This window comes from Zea mays, chromosome 5 (assembly GCF_902167145.1).
Source record: "Zea mays cultivar B73 chromosome 5, Zm-B73-REFERENCE-NAM-5.0, whole genome shotgun sequence".
Taxonomy (NCBI): domain Eukaryota; kingdom Viridiplantae; phylum Streptophyta; class Magnoliopsida; order Poales; family Poaceae; genus Zea; species Zea mays.
The window spans coordinates 209,191,003-209,216,124 of NC_050100.1; the positions used below are offsets into that span (position 1 = coordinate 209,191,003).

Sequence of the window (25,122 nt, forward strand, 5' to 3'; positions counted from 1 at the left end):
CACCTCTCTCACGCCGGTCTCCGGCCGCCTCGCTCTCCCCCTTCGCGCTCGCCCTCGCGCTCGACCCATCTGGGCTGGGGCACGCGGCGACACTCACTCGTCGGCCCAGGGACCCCCCGGTCTCGAAACGCCGACAGTAATGATGCCATAATTAAGTCTACTAACATCCAACTGCCCTGCATGAAAGTCCTGAAAAGACTAACAATATCATTTTTAACAATGTCCCAACAAATCTGATAAAATTCAGCAGGAATGCTGTCAGGACCAGCAGCTTTATTTTTCTCCATCTGAAAGAGGGCCTCTTTAATCTCTTTCTCAGAGAAATGATCACAAAGCACATTATTGTCTAACTCATTCAGCTGCTCAAGACCATCCCAAACCTCCCTATCAATTTGGAACATATTTCCAGGAGCAGGACCAAACAAGCCAGAATAGTATTCTGTCGCGTGAAGCAAAATATTCTCATCCCCAAATATTTTCCTATCTCCATCTTCAAGAAAAAATATGTTGTTTTTCCTTCTACGACCATTCGCAATACGGTGGAAATACTCATTATTCCCATCACCATGAAGGAGCCAAATTTCATGAGCCCTCTGCTTCCAGAATAGCTCTTCCTCATCAAGCATCATCAAAATTTCAGTCATAAGAGAACATCTATAATCAATCTGATTACTGTTCAAAAGATCAGATTCTTCAATTTCTTCCAATTTTTTCAACTCAGAAGCAATCTGATCCCTTCTCTTTTTTTATACCTTTGAGATTCCAATCCCAACCTTTGAGGTACTGTTTACACAACTTCAATTTTTGTTGAATCTTATCCAAAGTACTTTTAGCTCTGCAAGGTTTACTCCAAATCCTCTCAATAATCTGTTTAAAATCTGGATGTTTTAACCATCCAATCTCAAAAACAAAAGAGGAATGCATTTTTGCGCTCAAATTTCCAGAATCAACAACAAGAGGATTATGATCAGAAATATTTCTGGGAAGCTTCTTAACCTTAACAAGAGGAAATATATTTTCCCAACTCCCACTCATCAGGACCCTATCCAATTTAACCAAAGTGGGCGTTGCCTGATTATTAGACCAAGTAAATCCACCAGAAATCATATGAATTTCCACCAAATTGTGCTTATAAATCAAATCGTTAAAAGGAGCAGAATGCTTGTGTAAAATATGATCTTTATTCTTCTCATAGGAGAAACGAATAATATTGAAATATCCTCCCACGATGTAAGGTTCTCTACTATTATCACAGAACTCATCAAGCTCTTTCAAAAAAAATATTCTTATATTTCTCCTGAGCAGGACCATAAATCACCGTAAGATTCCATTTACACAACAGAGCTTTATCCCAGTAATTCACCTGGAGAATGTGATTACCTTTCTTAAAAGATCCCACATCAAGATCATCAATTCTAGAACCCACAAGAATGCCTCCAGATTTCCCTTTAGCAGGGGACCAAAGCCATAAGTAATCACCAGAGGGATCCAATTTTCTTGTGATGAATTCATCACGGTCCCCAATCATAGTTTCTTGTAGGCCGATAAACTGAAATTTATATTGACTAATCATGTGTCTCATAAGAGGGGCAACTCCTTTCTTCCTGATGCCTCTACAATTCCAAAGGAGACCTTTCATTTTGAACTGTTTTTATTTGTATTAATATCATCAACACTTTTTGGGATTTTCCCAGTGTTTCTGATTTTTTTGTTGAGGCCAAGATTTTCTTGTGCCTTGCCTTTGCAACCTTTCTTAATTCCTTTTCTGTATTCTCTTTTTTTCTGGATTGTACCAAAATGAAGTCATCTGTTTCAGATTCTTCATTGACTTGACTCCCGAAATACTCATCATTTCGCTTAACCATATTATCCACCTCTTTTTTCTGTAAAATCTCAGTTTTTTTCTGACCCAAACATTGTCTAGCTAATTCCATTTCTTTGAGTAACTCAATAGATTCCATATTTTGCTCATTTATATTAACTCCCATTTTCTTGCTAATATCAATAATTTCCTTAGAAGCTAAACATGAAAAATTAGGTTCGGGAATACAAGAATTACCTTCTAGATTCCTTTTCACAGCCATTCTTCTGTTCTTCTCTTCAATTCTGATACCCATATCTTTTTTAAGACGTTCACTGACCCTTCTCACCGGGATGGGTGAAGGCATAAATTTCTGATTATCTTCATGAAAAATAACGCCATCAATTTTCTTTCTTTGATCCGAAAGATCTTCACCTTCCTCTTGTGAAACATTCACAATCGAGCTACCTTGAGTACCGGAAAACAATTCTTCAGAATTATCAACTCCTTTCTCATTGGTATCAAGTTCTTCAATAATGGCAGAGCATTTAGAGGTTTTAGTCTGGCTTACACTCCTAGAATTCAAGTTGTCAAGTGAGTCAGCCTGTATATTCCACATAGTATGGCTATTTGATCCAGATCCACGATTTTTCATTGCCATAAGCTCCTCTCCAAGAAGATCACTATCATCATCCTCCTTGCTATCAGTTATATGCACTTTGTTCTTTTCTTCACCAGAACAACTGGAATAAGATTTGCCAGTTTTACCTTCTTCAGCTCCTACATTCTTTCCTTTGCTCACATTCTTGTCAAGCCCTTGCATTTGATAAGTGTAACTTTGAGATTTTCTGTTACACTCATCATGCTGTTTAATATTTCCATCCTCCAAGTTCCCATAATCCACTTTCTTATCTTTCTGCATTTTACCTTCATATTTGTATCTTTTAGCAACTTTCTGATTAGAATCATCAATTCTAATCCCAGTCTCAAGAAATTGTTCATCCTCTTCCGAGTGTATCTCCCTTTCAAAGAAAAAATCATACAAAAACAATCCAAGGGAGCCTTCCACAACACCGGGAACAACTGTGACATCCCTGCAAGCAATTCTAGCTCTCACATATTCATTTCTGAGTCTAGTCCTTTCATCAATTTCAATCACCTTACCCACGAGCCCACCAACTTTAGCAATTGTCACCAGAGACCTTTGTTCCATAGGAATGCCACTAATTCTGAACCATCCTTTTTGCAAGCAACCTTTAGCATTAACAGCAGGTGTCCAAGGATCAATTGTAATCTGGGCTTTCGCTGTTCTCATGCCTAAAGGTCTAAAGTATCCAAGATCCCCTATCATTTTAGGATCTGGAAATCTCATAACAAACTTATTGTCTCCCACAGATCTAGCAGACCACCTCCATAAATTCTTGCCTAACATGTTCATGAATTCTAATTCAATCTGTTTTTCACTAACATTCCCTTGAACAACAGTGATAATAGCAGTGCTGGATTTTTCTTTAATCATCCGATTATCCACTTTTTCTTCAATATAGAAAAAACTCTGATCCTCAACTTGTGTCGCACAAAGTTCTGGACCAAAATTCCAAGGCAAGCATTTTTTGCAATCAAACACAACATGATCATCACAACCACAAATGTCACAAGGAAAGCGATGTCGACAATCCTTAGTAAGATGATTTTTAAAGTGACAAAAAGCACATCCAGATCTATCCAGATTAAAACTGCGAGTTACCTCTTTTTTCACATGCGAATCTTTAGGACCATCTTCTCCCATAGGATGGGGATTTCCTTTCCAACTATCTTCATTCTTTTCTTCAGATCTGTTAACTTGACTTTCCCAGGGAGATGGGTTACCTTGATTCAAGGTATCACCCCCCTCTTTCATATTCGCCTCCTCAATATTGCGACCACCTCTTTGATTTTGAACATCACCATCTTCGATACGCCTCCAGACGTGATCGCGGCCAGAACCCCGACCATACCCGCGCGCAGCTCCACGCCGACCAGCTCCTCTTGGTTGCATCTTCACAGCAACGATCGGAGCTCTCTTAGCTTTCACCACACTAGCATAAGATCTCTGAGATTTCCCCCAGAAATGCCCAACAAACCTTTTGATTTGTGGTTTTGGGGCGAGCACAGGGGGAGAGCCGCAAGCAAGTGATTTAGGGTTTGAAGGGAAGGACAAAAGAGCCGATTCGGCGTTATCAGTCCACAATATACCTGATTCAGGTTTTTTCCCCAAAGCCCCTTAGCTTTTTCATTAATCTTGGGCACCACCTTACGGTTTTCCACAACACACCCCCAAGATTCCTGAAATTGAGGTAAGACAGTATCGCCCCGGGGAGGTGTGATCCAGGAAGGAATCTTGTTACCATGAAATTTCCAGGGATTGAAAGTTTGATTTCTCCCGGAAATCCAACGAAACATCACAGGAGTATGTTTGATTTTCATGCTCCTCAAATCGACGAATTCAAACGGGGAATCATTTTCGCAAACAGAAAAATCTTGATTCACATTCGATTGATCCTCAATTTCAACATGACCAGATAGATTATGCGATTCGGAATCATACCTTCGATGATCCTTCCGCAAAATCCCAGGATTCATCCACTGGATATTGGAAGGCGGCTCAGATTCAGCTCGCACGAACTTCAACCTCTCCAAGTTCTCCGATGCTCGAGGGGAACAACTATGGAGATGTCCGCCGAGTCCGGTCGACCGGGGAGGGTGTCGAAACGAAGGCTCCGCCCCCCGTCGCCACCGGAATCGCCCTATTTTTCGCCTTTAGCCAGAAGTTCGTTGACTTCTGGGGAACTGGAAAAAGGTAACAAAAAACCTTCCTAGTCTTTCTGAAACTAACGAAAGAGACTCTCGATCGACCGGGGGGGGGGGTCGTGTGGCGCGGGCATCACGCGACACCGAGAAACTTTAAAGGCTAATGCCGATGCGGTTCGTTATCGTGATTCGTGAACCGGGTTCGGCGCAATGGTGGCCGGCGGACGTTTCCAGCGAGCGAGCCACCAATCACCGCTGCAACTTTATTTCTGCACAAGCCGAGCGCGAACGTCTCATCCGGTTGGATCGAGCGGCCAGCCCAGCCGTCGGTGTGCCGTGTCCGTCTCTCCGCCTCGGGCGTTGGCCGACAGGGGATGGCCCGCCTGCGCATCCATGTTGGTGGGCTGGCTGGCTGGCTGGGCGCGTGGTGGGTCGAATCCTGCTTGGCCGCCTCCGGTTCGATCCGCCGGTCGGGCTCCGGTGCTCCGCCCGCCACCGTGGTCGTCGTCATCTGCAACCACCGTCACCGCGACGTCTCCCCCGCGGAGGCGACGTCGACGCGAGGAGAGCAACGCGTTGAATTGGAAGGCCTTACCGGTCTGGGGACTGTATAAACAAATCTCTCAGGCTTTGCGCGCGTTCACTGGTATATTTGTGCATCGGTTGTTGGACGAGCGATCGGTCTTGGAGACGTGGGCGCGTGAACCTGCTGCGCGTTCCCTCCGACTCCGAGACGCCGCCCCTGATGAGAGCGTTCCGTACGTACAGACCCGGCGCGTCGGGAATGTCTGTGTGTGTTTCGACGTGTCTGGTGTCTCGCGGTTGCGGACATGGGGTGGTGGTGGTGGTGGTTGGCAGGCGATCCGTCCGATCCTGATGAGTGGTGGTGGCACGCGGCTGCAGTGTTGTAGCAATCGATGGCCACGGCGTGGACGCCCACTCGGCCGCACGTGAACGCCCACGCGGCCGTCTCAGGCTTCCAGGTCCACGGTGCCATTCACTGCCACCATCCATGCGCGAATAGTACGTGCTCTGTCTGAGCCGCCGCCGCCGTCGTACGAGCGCGAGCGCGTGTGGTCTCCTGTGGCGCGTAGCGACGACGGGGGCCCTCGGCGCACTCGACCAACTTTTTTGAATTTTAGCCTTTTTTGAGTTTTTTTTGCACAACTATGCCCTTTACAGTTTCATTTTAAAAAATGGACCCCAACCTCGGCGCCATCATCATTGGCGCCGAGGTAACACACATCGACGCCAGTACCATTGGCGCCAACTTTTCCTACGTGGCAGCCGATGTGGCAAGTCCCAGGGGGTCGGCGCCATAGATCTTGGCGCCGACCCCCCTTGACGGTGGGGTCCGGTGCTATCAGGGGGGTCGGCGCCAAGATCTATGGCGCCGACCCCCTGGGACTTGCCACATCGGCTGCCACGTAGGAAAAGTTGGCGCCAATTATGTTGGCGCCACTATGTGTTACCTCGGCGCCAATGATGACGGCGCCGAGGTAAGGGTCCATTTTTTGAAATGAAACTACAAAGGGTATAATTGTGCAAAAGAAATCCTAAAAGGGCTAAAATGCAAAAAAGTTGGGCGCACTCGACGACCCGCGCGCGAGAGACGACGCGGCTGCGTTCAAAAACTGAGGCTGGCTGTGGCTGCCGGCCTCATCGCTATCTTCCCGACCGTCAGCGACCGGGTACGCGCAGGCGACGTCGTTGCCTGCGGGCAGGCGAATCTCGACCGTTGACCTCCTGTACATGCGTTGCCGCCGGAGTCATACAAAAACAAATAAATACAGTGGCAGTTTAAAACTAGCGTCAGGTCATGAGATGCGTCGTGGACAGTGGCACAAGATGTATCGGGTGCCGTCTGTCGCTAATGTTGTATTTCTGTTATAACAAATAAATACAGCACGCAACACGCAGCGGTTGTATATGAATGTGGCCGCGGTGGAATTTGGTAAGGAAAAAAAAAAAGGAGCACGCGTGCACGACCTTTTTTGACCGAGAAAGGTATCGTCGTTCGTTGGTGGACGTGAGAATCGGAGAGACTGAGTAGTGGTTGGTCTCGACTCTCGACTCTCGAGAGGGCTCAAAGCTGGATCGTGTATGCGGCATGAGCCGCTGGTGACTGAGATGTGAGAACACGGGATGGAGCTTCGTCATCGAGGTGGATAGCATTATTATACAATACAAAGAAGATGAAATGAAGTGACATGGTTTTTATATTGCTCCAAGTCCAATACGCGCCAGCACACGCAAAGGCAAAGGGAGCGTTACGTTTACGGACGGCAATGCTCGCTCACGATGGCTTTTCAAACTTGAAACTTCAAACATGACTACTACTACAAACATACTACCTGCTGTTGCATGTGCATGACCGCTTCTCCATTTGAAGAAGCCTGCGTAGGTGTGCGGTGCGCTACCGAGCGGTGACCAGCAGCGTAGGGGTTGATTGACACTTAGCTTGACAGTGATCAGGGGACTAAAACGTCGTCTTAACTTTGACGGTCGTCCGTCCCGGCGGTCCAGCCAGGTGCTCGTCCCTGCTGATCGCCCAACAGGCAAACTTCGGATGCAGATTCTCTTCACACCGCACACACGCACAAATTATCGTACGCCTGCCTGCTGCGTGGGTTTGACTTCGCCAAACGGAGCAATCAGAGACGTGCGTCAGCTAGCTAGCTCAGGGTGTTGTTACTTGTTAGCGTGCGTCGGAACGACAGAGAGTCAAGGGCGGTTTAGACCGTCTCCAACCATTCTCTCTAATTCTCCAACCATTCTCTCTCAATATATTTAGGATGTTCAATATATGAACTTACTATGTTTATGCTGTTTATCTGACCAGTATAAGTTATGTTTTATATCAGTGTCCGATGATTGAAAATCGCCTACTTTTCTCGAGTGCGAGAGGAGGGTAACGAATAGGCAGCCGGTAGTACTCGCGTCGCGTGTCAGGACAGGAACCGTGGTCCGTAGGGCGAGTTGGTGACGGAGGATCGGAAGGACGAGCGAGTCCGACAGGAACAGCAGAATGCCAGCCGTGAGCCTCGCGGGATCTGACGACAGACGCGCGTATGACGCATGCGCTTTTTGCACGACCTGGCCTGGCCTGGGTTGTGAACGTCGCGGTAGTTTGTATTGTATGCACCGACGCCTGCCTGCTTTGAGCTGTTCTTCAATCTTCCTACGTGTGTAGTTGAATTGTTGCTTTGTTCGTTCAGCCACGCCTTGCCAATGCCAACCCCCGGCCCCGGTCTTCATTTGGCATGGCAAGTTGTTGTCCACCGCCGTGGTCTGGGTCGGGTCGCCGTCTGCGTGCTGTGCTGAGATCCGTCCGTCTGGAATCTAGATGAGCGAGAGCAAAGGCTCCAACAATTCTGTCAGGCTGCGATTCTGTCACGTTCGAGGACTAAAGACTTGGCAGTTCAATCGCGCTGTACAGACTTACAGTTAGTATCAGACTGAGCCAGCCGAGCCCACGTCCTTACCATGGGCCACGGCCCGCGCCTTGCGTCGACGATTTGGCAGGCCACAAGGCCGCGTACGTACACGGCGGGGCCGGGGTATTAACCGGCCACGGAATAAATAGTTTGGGGCCTCATCTTTCTGCACAATTGCATACGGCCCGACAAACAAACCCCTCTCCGGGTACCCTCGCAACCTCGGCTGCCTCTGCTTCACTGCCAGACACAGAAGGTAATGGATACCCACCCACAGCCCAATCACTCAACGTATTTTATTCGATTATTAGAGGTAGATATATATATAGAAAGAATTCTTTGCTCGTGATTATACAGGTACGGACCGTACGGTATACAAAAGTACTACCCGTATCTCTATTTATTTTAGCTTTTTTCAGCTTCTATCTATCAAAAACCGTTGCAGACTACCAAACACTTAACTTTTCAGTCAGCTTCTATAAAACTGATTTGATAAAAGTCATCCAAAATAAACATAAATACATAATCGATCGAGTCATTGCAATAGTAATAATTCATCATTTTCTAGATCTTGAACCCTATAAATATCATCATCTTCCTCTGCATATAATCTCAATGTTTACTCCGCAGCCTGATTTTCCCAGAGCCAAAATCTCAAATAAAACTGGTCAGGAAAAATAGATGAACCAATAAAACTGGTCAGGAAAAATAGATGAACCAGACAGACCATTGTACTCTCTCGGCAAGTCTTGATTAATTACAGTGGAATGCACATGTATATCTATGAATATTAGACTATTAATTAGAGTGCTGTTGTTGCTATGTATAACTATTAGTCCATATGCATAAATAGTTGACGGCGATGTTGGAAAATTAACAGGGTCTAATATTAATTTGATAATGCAGCATAAAACATAGAATCCAGATTTACTAGCAGATAGTATCCATGACATTAGAACAAAATAGATCTAAACTAACTCAACAATATTAACATATAAAATAAGAATCGACAATATATAACTATAAGACCGTCGTCGCAATAAACTGAAAATACAGATTTACGACTACCACGAGTGATGGTGAGGACCCCGACCGGACGTGCGTGAAGCACTTTTCAGAAACCTGATTCGTCGACAGCCGTGCAGGTCGTCAGAATGCCGACGTTGGTTCGGAGCCACCGCTCTCCCTTGATCTGCTGCACGGCAGACAAAGGGACGGCAGGGCAGAGAAGCGGCGACGATGAGAATAAGAGAACGAGTTGGTTGCTATTTGCGTCTGTCCTCCAACTAAAGGATGTCTGACCTTTATAGAGGGGTCATCGCAACCTCCTTGATTCCATCTGCTAAATTTCAGGAACCGTCTACTGGAATCTCTCTATGTGCAACCATTCAGAGATCTCGCACGTGTGTCTATTACTTTCGGTTGACGTCGTAGCCTAGTTATGATATTTGGTAACTAAATAAACAAAAAGCAAAAATTAAATAACACGAAAAAAACACAAAACACGAGCGAGCGCCCCCGTGTGACAGTCTTTATAGCCCTTTATTTTTCTCATGTAAAAAAATAGGGAATACTCTCACATATAAATTACTTCTCTCCTAGCTAAATAAATAATATAGGACTAAAGTCACGTGACATCTATATACACCATATTGACTTCCTTATTAAATTAGACCACATACTAGTATACTAGTGGACCTAATTCCAAACGGACGATATACGGTTTAAATACCGTAATGTGTCCGTGGTTTTCAGCCACTCAAGGGCTTGTTCGGTTATTCCCAATACACATGGATTGGATGGGATTGGAAAAAATTGTGAAGAAGTTTGACTTGTTTGGGATTCAAACCCATCCAATCCCGCTCAATCCACATAGATTGAGAGCTAACCGAACAAGCCCCAAGGTGACTCTGTCCGACTGCTTTGAACGTGAGGTGCGCGCGCACCCCGTGGCTCATACGCGATCCGCCGTCCTCGCGTAGGCCAGGCGTTGCGCTGGTGTGAATGCCTCTTGCGGCAGCGCGAGGTGGTAGGAGTACATGAGTACATCACGGCTGATCTTGGCGTCCATGACGGTGAATAGCTAGCTCTTGGTGGCTGATCTTGCAAACTTTCTACAAATGTACTAAGTTCGCATCTGAGGATTCGCACGGAGTGAACAAGGCTGTAACAGCGTCGCCTCATTCCGGCGTCGTTGTCCAAGCCATGTGCCAGTTTCCTGTCTGCAAAAGTTGGCTCCACTTGCGTTCTGTGAGTGGAACATCGGGTTCCCAAGATCGGCCGGATCTTATTCCTTTTTCTGCCTGTTGTTTCATCATCGCCTCCTCCCACGGTGGTTTCATTCATCACATCTTATCTGGGCCTGGGCATCATTCTTTACCTCCTAGGCCACAGATCATTTATCATTTTGCTCTCTCTCTCTCTTTTCCCCCCTGTGAGGTTCCCTGCCTTTAAGAGCTCACATCCTCGTTCAGAATCCAATCTTTCATATGCAATGTTAGATGATTCTTCTTCTATTATTATGTTATGACATCACGGTCACATACATTCCATGCTTATTCCTAGAGAAATACACACTTGTTCGGCGAAATCTGTATTTTCAGTCTTTTTGAGAGTATCAGAATATCAGGAAAACAGGATATACCATTTCTCACATCCTTCTCTTTGCATCCGAATGCTGCTGCCTGCCTTTTGGTTAAGTTCATTTGACCATAACTTTTGATGTTTTTACCCAGTTTATAGTATTTTTTCTGTTCATGTCGTGGCACAGGAAGTGTCAGGAACCTTGTGTTTTCAGTTTCAACAAAATTTGACATGGATACTGGATACATAAATCAAGGAGCAGCATCTAACTTTTTGTAAAGCACCGGCGGAGCTAAGGCTAGGCTAACCTGGGCCTTGCCCCCCCTCTCTCCCCCCCCCCCCAAAAAAAAAGCAGCATAAGAACTAGTCATAGATTAATAATGAATATTTAATTGCTATGTTTCTTCCAATTTTCATGATAATTCTATAGAGCTATTTGCTATATAGTATATACAGTATACTAGGAGTGATTATTTAAATAATATTTTGTACTAAATATAGTTTACTAATATTTGTTTTTTACATATATTAGCATCAAAATTGCAGTTAGTGGCCCCTCCTATAAGTTGTTCCCAGCTCCGCTACTGTTTCTAAGTAACACAAATTAATCGGAACCCAATACTGTCTTCCCGAGATTGAAATAGCAAAATTCAGTTGCCTTCACCTGTTAGAGGTAAGGTACAACAATAAAGAACCAAATCAATATTTGAGTATTCCTATAAAACTAGACATGTAAAACTAAATTCAAGTTGATTGAGGATCCTACAATTTTTCGTGGTGGGGCTTGCTCCCAGTAGCACCCCCAACAAGGTCTGTCTGTACTTGGAAGGTCAAAATGATGAGAAAGTATCCATGTACAATCTGCAAACGTTCAATCTCCTTTAATTTTTATTCTGATGTGACTGATGTAAAGCAGTATTAGCGTTCCGTACATCCAGGTGAAAGTCTAGGCATGAATTCTCTACTGCCATGATTACTCAATGGTTCACAGCCAAACGTGTGTGGATGCTGGCAAAGACGCATATTCTGTAGCACTATGTTCTTAATTGGCAAAACGAGATCGATTTGGAGAAATACACACGTTTCTCTTTCGAAATGAGGATAGGACAAACAAATGTTTCTATGATTCCTACAAAGAACTGTTATTTTTTACTAAATGCTAATTGCCTTGTCGAAGCATTTTTTTTTTGATGCTGTTTCAGTATATATGGAGCATTAAAATCTGAAAGAAAAGTGATGTTTATACCTGTACCAGTAAAGATACATCCATTGCTATCATGGTAACACAAAATAGCTCCATTATGTCTCCTAATCACGTCATTGTCGAATCATATTATCTTTATTTGCTTTTTGTTTGAAGTGTAATTGTAAAAGTGACCACAGTTGGTCTTATACCATGATGATGACTCGTGGGAAACAGCGAGCAATAGAGTAGAAGGTCAGGTTAAAAAGAGTCGCAATTCCGTCATCATCCTTAGTGCTAGGTCAGTATGGAATCATCGAAATCGATGTATCTTTGATGGGATCTCTCCAAGCCTGAATGGTGTTCTGTCAGTTGTGAAAGAGAAGATGCATTTGTGGTGTTTGGCTAGAGCTAGAGGAGTTTCTCATCTCTTGGCCTTAGCACCCTCTGTTGACTTAGCTTAGTGATAGCTGATAGATAGGGTCTGGTTTCTCTCGCCATTAGTCTCATTATAAGGCCACGGTTTTTTTTCTGCCAAGGTTTTTTCCTTAATAAAACCTTGCTGAACATTGGGTTTTAAAACCTTTTTTCCTTTTTAATAGTATATTGATACACAACTCTCTTGTCTGTTCGAGAAAAAAAATGTCATGATATGTAGCCTCTTTTTATTTGGCTTGGTACTGAAATATCAATAATTTAATGTAAGTTTAAGCCAGAAACATTATTAATAATTTTCTTGAGATACAAATTCTGGAATAGTGTTGTTTTTTAGAGAAGTATTCTACGTAACAATGTAGATCCAGGGAGAAAGTAACTTCTCTGTAGCCTGTGTAAAAGTTCAACTAAACATTGTGCTCAACTTACAGAATAAATATGTGGCAGCAAACAAAATTGAAGAAGCTAGAAGGGTTCAACCATTTGAAAAAAAATGATATATGTACTATATTCTTAAATTTTGGTTAAGTTTTTCCTGGATAATAGTTAGGGATGAAAACGGTCGGAAACAATATCTATTCGGTAATCAGTTTTTTCTTTGATTGCGAATAAATAGGATATAGAATATACAATACAAATTTGTATTCTTATTTTTAATATCCAACTTGTTAAGATTCATAAAAGGTAAACCTCAAATTCATCCTACATTTTCTCAAATAATAGATATAAACTTCGGTATGGATTCGGAAACAAATTCGGTAATTTTTTCAACTTTTTGTGTTGTAGAGAACAAATAATACATAAAACAACTTATATAATATTTTATTCATATTTGTACTAATGTGCTTGATAACATAAGAAAAGATCAACATCAAATTTTATACATATCTATTTTAAAATATTAAATTTGTTCTAACAGTTCGGATTACCACTTTCATCCCTAATAATAGTGTTGTTTAGATCTCAGAAGGGTAGAATTCTAGACTTCCATGTTCTCTTGGGGCCTGTGTCCAACAAAGTTCTATTCTATCTGCCGATACATTGCTGAATAAAAAATCCAGTATGTCACGATAACACTAAAAGGGGCTGATAATTGAGATGGATTGGCCCAATTTATTCGTTGATCAGAGAATGCTATATCTATTTTTTTTTTCATATCTTTATTCTCTGTCCATTAGTTTTTGTAAGTGCTTTGAATAAGTAACCCTACCCTTTCTGGTCCAATAAAAGATTCTCTTTCTCTAATTAAGGGAAGGCCACATATAGGCATATATATGTTCAAATGTCTGTTAACTTCTACCGAGTATGATATCATACTAGTTAGAAGGTTCTGATCAATATGAAAGAAATAGAACTGAAGGTAGTAGTGAAGACTGACCCACTTCTTATGGACTGCGCATGCAAGAGAATCTTTTTATGAAGATTGGACGCGTAGGAAAAGAAATAAAAAGTTCGCCATCTTCCCCAGCAAAGCTGAGGTTCTGGTTACTCCTCTCCCAACAACTTGTAACACATTGGGGAATTAATGGAGGCTGGAGCAATGACACCTCTTGCTCTTACTCATATGGCTTCCTCCGTCCTATACAGAATTGCCAACTTGTTCTGTAACCCCACATCTACTTGGTATTATTCGATGCTAGCTCCCTCTATATAAAGAGCACTCGCTCCTTGATCCAAACAGACACAGGCAGCAGCCATTGCTTGCCCTGCATCTCTCCTAGCTAGGTGTCTTCTCTTGCTGAGTGAAGATAAAACAATGGGTTCGTCCTGGACCGAGAGTCAAAACAATCTCTTCGAGCGTGCGCTGGCAGTATATGACAAGGACACACCAGACCGCTGGCACAACGTTGCGCGGGCAGTCGGCTGCGGCAAGACAGCCGAGGACGTGAAGAGGCACTACAAGTACCTGAAGACGGACGTGAAGCACATCGAAACCGAAGAAGGCGGCCGAGGATCCCAGTCCAGCAGCCCTGCTGGTGCTGGTGCTGGTGGCAGTGGAAGCAGCAGCAGCAGTTCTTGGGGCAGGGACAACGGTGACAAGAGGTAGTAGAGTGTAATGCATTGCTCTCTCTAGCATCTATCTCTGCTCGATCTATAAGCCATTGCATTGCATCGTACATCCTCTTACTGCGCTGTCTAGCACGCTAGCCTTTGGTACGTGCAGTATAACTGTTGCTTCTGTTTTCTTGATGTATTCGTTACTCACTTACTCTTCGTTCCATTGTCCACCTGGACTATCTTTTTCTAGATCCCTCTAATCTTCAGCATGCCTTTTTTCTAGCTTGTTCCTTCTGTTCCCCCCTTCACTCGCCTTTTAAACTGTGTGCATGCATGGGCTTGACTATTGACTATCATTGTCATATGCTTTCACATATAAAACCCCCACCATATAAAACCCTATTAATTACCTTAAGACCTTATTCGGTTGTACTAGATCAAAAGGGATTAAGGACGAGTAAATATATTTTTATTCAATTTTAACTAGCAAGAGATTTAATCCCCTTCAATCTATTCCTAATAACCGAACAAAGCTCTAGAGGCGTTGTGCTTATGACATGTTATAGGTGGGGGGCTCTTTAATTTTAACTAGTGGTTTCTTCTGTTGTGTTGCATGAGAGTGCATATACCGAAACTAGCTTTCACATCTTTGCAATATTCGGCCAAGGGATAGCAGTGACCCGTCGTTGTGGTTCCTTGTTTCAGGATGACGAGGCACCCCAACCAGCCGCAGTGAAGTGGATGTGATCTTGGAGAGAGCCTTATCTCTAGAGCCTAGAGCAGCAATAGGTCCACATAAGAAACAAACAAACAAACAAAAAAGGAGACATGATGATTGGTGCGCTCTCTAGAGATGTTAACTAAGGGGGTGTTTGGTTTCTAGGGACTAATTTTTAGTTCCTACATTTTATTCCATTTTAGTTGCAAAATTGCTAAATATAGAAACTAAAATTCTATTCTAGTTTCTAAATTTGGCAATTTATAGTCTAAAATGGAATAAAATAATGGGACTAAACATTAGTCCCTACAAACCAAACACCCCCTACCTATGCTATTTCGTGGCTTCCATTCCATCCAAGTGTACGTCGTCGTCAGGCCGGTTTGCTGTATTCTGCTACCTGGTAGCGTTTGCGTGCTATATATGCTACGGTGAAAGTGAAATAAATCTGTGGTTCCTTGTGTGTGTGTGTGGCTCAGGCATGCATGCATTCCGTTTGCCGCCATTATTTGCTGATTCTGCTGACTGACGTGACGTGATACCGCGGGCAGGCTCTGTGGCCTCTAGTAGCTCCGACTCCGAGTACTCAACAGCTGTGTGATAAGGAGAAACTGGTCACCTGCTTGGACAAGTGACTGGGCGATCCGCAAACAGGATAACTGGCCAGGGGGCAGCATCAAACTGTGCAGGCTGGTCCCTGAGCAGCGGCAACAGATACGACCCACATGAATGAAACTTGGCCAGCTACGAGCCAGACGCAAGTTTCATCCACTGCGTATATACTTTTCAATGATATGACCTCCGTCAGACAAAAAAAAAGTAATTAGATGTAGTTCTAGCTCTACCTCTACTCAGGCCTTTTTGAAATTTAAGTGAATTTCTACAAGATAACGTCAATATTTATGACCCAGAATAAACATGCTATAGAAATATATATTCCATCACGATGAAGTTGATGTAACAACACTAATAATTTAGGGCTGCGGTTTGTTTCAACTTATAAGCTGTCCAAATTATACAATCTAACTTAAATAATCTAGATCGGAAACAAATATGCAGATTAAGATTTTACGATTTGAAGGTCAGATTATCATAATCTCGTAAGCTGCTCAACAGACAGATGCATGCCTATCTCAGCTTATTTGGTTAAAAAAAAGACCCAACTATACATGTCAATTATAGGAGAAATAACCCACCACTACCACTCCTTAAAAAAAATGTTTTCTTGCTCCCGACATGCAACATATAACTAAAATCAGTGATGAAATTTTCAATAATCTAGATTGACAAACACCTACACCAAGGTTATTTAATCTCATATATAGTCCAAATTATATAATCTATAAGTTGAAACAAACATACCCTTAGTTTCATAAATATTAATAGCTTTTTTTATATGTATACTTAGTTAAAATAAAACGGGTTTCACTCATCAATACTACGTCAGAATTGTTCTTTTACGGAGTAATACAGTGCAAGACCACAAAATCTGTAGCCTAATATAATGCATGAGAACGATCGTCTCAACGATCAGAGTCACAACTGCAAAGAGGAATCATGGAAGCAAAAAAAAAAAAGTTTTACATTGATGTGTTCCAGGATCCAGAATGGTTGGCATGCCACCGCGCCGATCAGATTGAGATCATTGGCAGGTGGTCCAATGCACTACAATGAGAGATCACGAGGTGGTCAGCATAGCGGCTAAGGTCGCAAAAGGCAATACGCGAGTTGTGATGTGTTGTGCATATCCACTTGGTACAGTCCTTAAAGACAGGGAAAAAAAATAAGAAATACATTGGAGCATCCAAAGAGACACACATTGCATCTATTATATAGTATAATACCCGTGCATTACAACGATATGGTACAAAAACCTTATGTTTGTGAGTTCGTAATACTTATATTTGTGAAAAGCTTGTGAGGTTTGAGGTCTTTGTGAGATATGTGGTCTCTATGATGTATGTGACGATTCTGTGAACTCTGATATATATGTGATATATGTTTTGTTTGTTTGAATGAAATAACAAAAACAAATAAAAAACGAGTTTCTGATCACTTTGATGAGTATTACACACAGTAAAGAGGGCACACCTGGTCACCGGTAAAGCTTCTTCGCCGAGTGCTACAGTACTGGCACTCAGCAAAGAAACTCTCTTTGCCGAGTGCCTCTTAGCACACTCGGTAAATGGACTGACAAAGGGGCCCCACTAAGAAGCTCCCTTTGTCGAGTGCCAGCTTGCGATTCTTGAAAGTTCCCTATGCCCGGGAATAGGATCTGGATGTCGCCTAGAGGGGGTGAATAGGCGGATAATAAATATCACTTTAAAACTGGAAATTCTTACTCTACTCGAAGGCTGGATCACAGTGGAATGAAAGACCCTTCGAGTAGGTTGCAGCGGAATTGAAGTTCCTGTCTTAAAATACCCCGCACTTCGAAAACAGCTTGTACCACATATAAATATAGAAGTGCAAGTATAAACAACAAATAAAACAGAGAAATAGCACACAACACAGAGCAGAGCACACAGACACAGTGATTTATCCCGAGGTTCGGCCAAGCCTGAAATGCTTGCCTAGTCCTCATTGGAGTTAACCACACCTTGGCTTAGAGTCTATTTCAACTCCTTCCTCCGTTTGCTCAGATCTGTCAGTGCGACAGATAGAGCCTTCCACTATGTTGATGTCAGTTATAACGATGTCGTGGTTGCTTACAATCTTCTCGACAGCACTCCGGCAGAGTAACAATGCGCTCAAGATTTTGCTCTAGCTCTCAGCAGCACTTCCCCTCTCTCTAAAGGCTTATAACTTCGCCTCTACACAAACTAGAGAGATACACAAGAGAGGGAGAGAGAGAATTGATCAAAATGATGTATGCACTTGTTGGCTGCTCTTGTGTACTTGTTTGAGGCGCCTAGGGGTCCCTTTTATAGCCCCAAAGGGCCTAGGAGCCGTTGGAGCTTCATTTGGAAGCTCCCAGCCTTCCCTGGTTGCGGGTGCACCGGACTGTCCGGTGGCGCACCGGACAGTGACAGTAACGGATCTGATTGGCAGTTTCCTTCTCTGGAATAGCTAGCCGTTGGTGCACCGGACAGGTCACTATTCACTGTCCTGTGCACCGGACACGGCTACTATTCACTGTCCTGTGCACCGGACAGGTTACTATTCACTGTCCTGTGCACCAGACATGTTACTATTCACTGTCTTGTGCACCGGACATGTTACTATTCACTGTCCTGTGCACCAGCCAACAACACACTAAGTGATTTTTCTTCCGTTCTTTCTCCGTTTGACTTCAACTTTAGGGAGGATTTTCCTGAGACTTAAACAAACACATTTAGAGTATAATCCAATTGATTTAGTCCTAGAAACTTACATCTTTCTTGTTCTTCTCCTATCTTTTCTGTTTCTCCTCCAATAGAGCTCAGAATGGTACTTTCTCTACAGAAAGAGTTAGAGAGCAAACCAAAGCACCAAATTTGTAGTAGGAGGTGTATGCAACATGGTTGAACACTCAAACCTTACATACTTAACCTTTTTCATCGTTTTACCCAATTTGGCATGTGTTGAGGTCGATGCTGGACTCTAAACCATTGAGTCAACTTTACTTGATCTAGATTGACATATCTGAGCTCCAACTCCCTTGTTCATTTCTCGAGCTTGATCTTGAGCCTTATGACTTACACCACATAACTGTAGATGTTACCTCATTGGTTGTAAGTCATGTCCTTATGTAGTGATCCTTGATGCACCATAACTCTTAACTCGATCAACCTTGACTTTGCAAGTCTTCTTCTTCACCCCTGGCTTTGGGTTCCTGGTCTCCTTGACCTTCTCCCGTGCACTCGGTACCTTGAAGCTTTTCTTGCCTCCATCCTTGGCTTGATCGGTTGTCTCTGAGTTACGCACACCGAGTCTCACTTAAGCAGTGTTCATTATCTATAGATAAGTCAGTCTTTGGACCATCACATTGTTCACTTGTGTTGAACCCTGTTAGCTTTGCATTAAGCACCTGTTCAACACTTAGCACACTTGTTAGTCATTTAATTGGGTTGTCATCCAAACACCAAAACCCACAAGAGAGCTTTCAATTCTTATCACAAAGGCTGCCGTGGGGGGTTCACTAGAGCTTACTTTGCCGAGTATCAGGCCAGCAGGCATACGACAAAGGCTCTCTCTTTACCGAGTGTCATTGAGGACACTCGGCAAAGTCTCCATCACCGCCACGACGACATTTCTTTGTTGAGTGTCTAACATAATGCACTCGGCAAAGAGGTCGTTGCCGATGTACAGTTCACCAGGTCCTCTTTGCCGAGTGTCACACTTGGCAAAGAGTTCGCCGAGTGTTTTCTAGGTGACACTCGGCAAAGCTGTCTGTTCCGATAGTGGATACATAAATTATATTTGATGATATAGTGTAACGGTTGTACATCAATCATATTTAATGGTGTCGATACCCTGAATCAGGGGTACCCCTTGCTACAGTGTGAAGGCACGGTGCCTACGCGGCTATCTCTAGTCGCGTCGTAAACAGCGCCCGACCCCTCCACGTGGTCGGCCCCAGGACCGCCACATGGTCGAAGAAAGACGATATAACCTAGGATATCAACAGTGGGTCTGGACTCCCATGGGAAAGTGCCGGACCCCTGTGTGTATGGACCGGACCCCCGGGTAAGGTCCAGAATCACCACAAGCGTGCCCGGACCTTTGGGACGAGCCCCCGGACCCCCCTGGGCAGGGTCTGGGCCACTCGCAGCAAGGTCCCAGGGTTCTGGCGCAAAGGATACCCAGGCCTTGATCAAGGCCTGGCGGGGGTCCGGAACCAACACGTGTCTGGACCATGCCGCGTAAGCTCCTGCTCCCCGCTCAGGCGAAGACCTGATGCTGCCACGCGGCCTACTGCCCGTGACGTAAGCCAGCGGGCGGAGCCTGACGTAAGGCCTCTGGGCCACGCGGTCTCTGCATTTATTACGAATAGGACGCGCCGCCTGATAGGCGATGTGCCGCCTCAGCATTTAATGTGCCCTGTCGCTCTGCTGGCGGACGGTGACCAGACCATCCCACAGGCGGCGTGCCTGTCCATTCCCATGGTAGGCGGGCCGACCATACTGTCGCATGCACCACGATCATCATCACTCATACATGGACAGGGAAGCTTCCCCTGCACGCCAATACTACGCAAGCCGCGGATATCAGGGCACAAGGAGATTGCACTAGCGACCAGCATTAGTTGCTCCAAGTATTACTTCCGTTATGTCCCTGGGCCCGCATGTCGGGGCTCAGCACCCTTGTACGTGCCCCCCTTCAGCTATAAAATGGGAGGCACGCAACGTTACAACACAAGGCTAACACAAACCGGCTCAAGCCAACTTAGACTCACTTAGACTCTCACACTCACAAGTTCATACAAGCTCTCAAGCTCAATACATCACACAGTGGAGTAGGGTATTACGCTCCGGCGGCCCGAACCACTCTAAACCCTTGTGTGTTCTTGTGTTCTTCCCGTTTCCACCTAACAGGCAAAACGCTTAGGCCCCTCCTCATCTAAGGATTTAGGGCGGGTGCATTCCACCACCCGGCCGGAGATTTCCTCTCTGACATTTGGCGCGCCAGGTAGGGGCTAGGCTTTAGGTTTTTGCTTGTTTTCTTGCTCGGCATGATGGTGCAAATCGTTGAGCACCGCACCGACACTTCGGAGGATTTCGTGGTGGAGAAAGAAGCTGCATCCTCCGCGCCACGAGTATCCAGCCGCCCGATGGCTAGGGCTGATGCTGTTAGGGATGAAAACGGTCGAAGCGATCGAAAAAACACTGATATTGGTTTTGGTTTTGTTTTATAACAACGGTATGAAAACGAAAACGAAAAGTTTAGGGTCGGTATACAGTATCGAGATTACCGATCATTCAAAAACAAAAAATTCGAAACGAAGATACGTCGAAAACGATCGACATATGAAACTTGAGTCGGTAATTAACAAAAACAAACAATAAACTGAATGCCTTAATTCAAATTTGTATTGAGAGAAGGTTTTTCAATTGGTATCTTATTTTTGATAGAATTTTCAAAATTGGTATAACCCCTTTCAAAATTAATATCTAAAACCCTCTTGAACACTAAAAGGAGAATTTCATTAAGGGGGAGTTTTGTTTAGTCAAAGGAAAAGCATTTGAAACAGGGGGAGACAATTTCAAATCTTGAAAATGCTTTTCAAAATCTTATTCATTTACCTTTGACTATTTGCAAAAAGACTTTGAAAAGAATTTCCAAAAGAGTTTGCAAAAACAAAACAAGTGGTGCAAGCGTGGTCCAAAATGTTAAATATGAAGAAAGCAATTCATGCATATCTTATGAAATATAAATTTGTCTAAATTCCAAGTAACCTTCACACTTACCTTATGCAAACTAGTTCAATTTTGCACTTATTTATTTGCTTTGGTTTGTGTTGGCATCAATCACCAAAAAGGGGGAGATTGAAAGGGAAATAGGCTCAAATCAATAATTTTGGTGGTTGAATTGCCCAACACAAATAATTGGACTAACTAGTTTTCTCTAGATTATATGTTCTACAGGTGCCATAGGTTCATCTACAACTATTCTAAATCGACTGTCTGGAATACCGTAGATTATTCCGGACAGGAGAAGCTTTTTGGAAAAAACAGACTAAGTGCGGACCGTCAGGGCCCTTGAGGCGGACCGTCCGCGACACCTAAATGACCCTCGGACAGAACCAATGCAAAAACACATGTCAAAGCCTCCAATCTCTCCAAGTTCCAAGACACAATCAAAGCCTCCAATCTCTCCAAGTTCCACAATTGAGACAAGTGGTCATTAGTGATTAGTGACTTGAGAGAGAGAGAGAGTGATCCGTGTGTTATTTGTTGCTCTTGTCGCTTGGCTTTTGCAATCGTGCTTTCTTCTTCCTCATTCTTATTCTCAAGACACTTGTAATCAAAGCAAGAGACACTAAGTTTATAGTGGTCCTTGTGGGGTCTAAGTGACCCGTTTGATTAAGGAGAAAGCTCACTCGGTCTAAGTGACCGTTTGAGAGAGGGAAAGGGTTGAAAGAGACCCGGTCTTTGTGACCACCTCAACGGGGAGTAGGTTTGCAAGAACCGAACCTCGGTAAAACAAATCATCGTGTCACTCTCGCTATTTGCTTGTGATTTGTTTTTCACCCTCTCTTTCGGACTCGATTATATTTCTAACGCTAACCCCGGCTTGTAGTTGTGCTTGAACTTTATAAATTTCAGATTTGCCTATTCACCCCCCCTCTAGGCGACTTTCAATTGGTATCAGAGCCTGGTACTTCATTAAGAGCCTAACCGCTCGAAGTGATGTCGGGAGCTCACGCCAAGAAGGAAATGGTGACCGGCGAGAAGCCCGCCACAAGCCATGGAAAGGCTCTATCGGGGGAGTCCGGCAACAAGAAGAGGGAAGAGTCACCTCCCCGCGTCAAGTCGCACTAGAGTGGCTGAAAGGGAATTAGGCTTACACCTATTTCCTAAATGATTTTGGTGGTTGAATTACCCAACACAAATAAATTGGACTAACTAGTTTGCTCTAGTGCACAAGTTATACAGCTGTCAAAGGTTCACACTTAGCCAATAAAAAGACCAAGATTGGGTTCAACAAAGAGAGCAAAGGGATAACCGAAGTGTGCCCTGGTCTGGCGCACCGGACTGTCCGGTGCACCACCGGACAGTGTCCGGTGCACCAGGGGACTTCACGCTGAACTCCTCACCTTCGGGAAAATCCAAAGGCGCTCCGCTATAATTCACCGGACTGTCCGGTGTACACCGGACAGTGTTCGGTGCTCCAAGGAAGGGCGCCTCAGGAACTCGCCAGCTTCGGGAATCTGCTCCGTTATAATTCACCGGACATGTCCGGTGTGCACCGGACTGTCCGGTAAGCCAGCGGGGCAACGGCTACTTCGCGCCAACGGTCACCTACAGGCGCATTTAATGCGCGCCAGAAGCGTGCAGAAGTCAGGCACGCGCGCGCTTGCACACCGGACACTCTACAGTACATGTCCGGTGTGCCACCGGACATCCAGGCGGGCCCAGAAGACAGAACTCCAACAGTCGGAACCCAACGTCCTGGTGACGTGGCTGGCGCACCGGACATGTCCGGTGTGCACCGGACTGTCCGGTGCACCATGCGACAGACAGCCCCACCAAACGGCTAGTTTGGTGGTTGGGGCTATAAATACCCCCAACCACCCCACATTCAAGACATCCAAGTTTTCCCACTTCAACTACTTACAAGAGCTCTAGCATTCAATTCTAGACACACCCAAGTGATCAAATCCTCTCCAAACTCCACACAACGCCCTAGTGATTAGTGAGAGAGAGTTGCTTGTGTTCTTTCGAGCTCTTGCGCTTGGATTGCTTTCTTCTTTCTTTGATTCTTCAATTGCGATCAAACTCATTTGTAATAGAGGCAAGAGACACCAATCTTGTGGTGGTCCTTGTGGGAACTTTGTGTTCCAAGCATTTGAGAAGAGAAAGCCCACTCGGTCCGAGGGACCGTTTGAGAGAGGGAAAGGGTTGAAAGAGACGGGGTCTTTGTGACCACCTCAACGGGGAGTAGGTTTGCGAGAACCGAACCTCGGTAAAACAAATCCACATGTCACACTCCTTATTCGCTTGCGATTTGTTTTGCACCCTCTCTCGCGGACTCGATTATATTTCTAACGCTAACCCGACTTGTAGTTGTGATTATTTTTGAGAATTTCAGTTTCGCCCTATTCACCCCCCCTCTAGGCAACTTTCAATTGGTATCAGAGCCCGGTGCTTCATTAGAGCCTAACCGCTCGAAGTGATGTCGGGAGATCACGCCAAGAAGGAGATGGAGACCGGCGAAAAGCCCACTACAAGCAACGAGAAAGCTCTATCGGGAGAGTCCCGCAACAAGGAGAAGAGGAAGGAGAAGAAGAAGGAAAAGAAGACCTCTTCTCACAAGTCGCATCGGAGTGGCGACAAAATAAAGAAGATGAGGAAGGTGGTCTACTACGAGACCGACACTTCATCACCTTCTACCTCCAGCTCTGACGCGCCCTCCATAACTTCTAAGCGCCATGAGCGCAAGAAGTTTAGTAAGACCCCCTTATATTATCCTCGTACTTCTAGACATACTCCATTACTTTATGTTCCATTAGGCAAACCACCAACCTTTGACGGTGAAGATTATGCTAGGTGGAGTGATTTAATGAAATTTCATCTAACCTCACTCCACAAAAATATATGGAATGTTGTTGAGTTTGGAGCACAGGTACCATCCGTAGGGGATGAGGATTATGATGAGGACGAAGTGGCCCAAATCAAGCACTTCAACTCCCAAGCCACAACCATACTCCTCGCCTCCCTAAGTAGGGAGGAGTACAACAAGGTGCAAGGACTAAAAAGCGCCAAGGAAGTTTGGGATGTGCTCAAGACGGGGCACGAGGGTGATGAACTCACCAAAATCACCAAGCGGGAAACGATTGAGGGGGAGCTCGGTCGCTTCCGTCTTCGCCAAGGGGAGGAGCCACAAGATATGTACAACCGGCTCAAGACCTTGGTGAATCAAGTACGCAACCTCGGGAGCAAGAAATGGGATGACCACGAGGTGGTTAAGGTTATTTTAAGATCACTTATATTCCTTAACCCTACTCAAGTACAATTAATTCGTGGTAATCCAAGATATACACTAATGACCCCCGAGGAAGTAATCGGGAATTTTGTGAGCTTTGAATTTATGATTAAGGGCTCACGGAAGATCAATGAGCTTGACGGTCCCTCCACGTCCGAAGCTCAACCGGTTGCTTTCAAGGCGACGGAGGAGAAAAAGGAGGAGTCTACACCAAGTAGACAACCAATCGACGCCTCCAAGCTCGACAATGAGGAAATGGCGCTCGTCATCAAGAGCTTCCGCCAAATCCTCAAACAAAGGAGGGGGAAGGACTACAAACCTCGCTCCAAGAAAGTGTGTTATAAATGTGGTAAGCCCGGTCATTTTATTGCAAAATGTCCTATATCTAGTGACAGTGACAGGGGCGACAACAAGAAGGGGAGAAGAAAGGAGAAGAAGAGATACTACAAAAAGAGGGGCGGCGATGCCCATGTTTGTCGGGAGTGGGACTCCGACGAAAGCTCTAGCGACTCCTCCGACGACGAGGACGCCGCCAACATCGCCGTCACCA

At 44.6% G+C, this 25,122-nt stretch overlaps 1 protein-coding gene across 1 annotated transcript; it reads left to right on the forward strand.

Moving 5' to 3' along the window:
• The first annotated feature begins 13,922 nt into the window (after positions 1-13,922).
• On the forward strand, positions 13,923-15,406 carry LOC100284980 (uncharacterized). The gene is made up of 2 exons (NM_001366709.1): positions 13,923-14,272; positions 14,933-15,406. Exons 1-2 carry the CDS (start codon positions 13,986-13,988, stop codon positions 14,961-14,963), a joined length of 318 nt encoding a protein of 105 aa, NP_001353638.1. The 5' UTR covers positions 13,923-13,985; the 3' UTR covers positions 14,964-15,406.
• Positions 15,407-25,122: the final 9,716 nt, after the last annotated feature.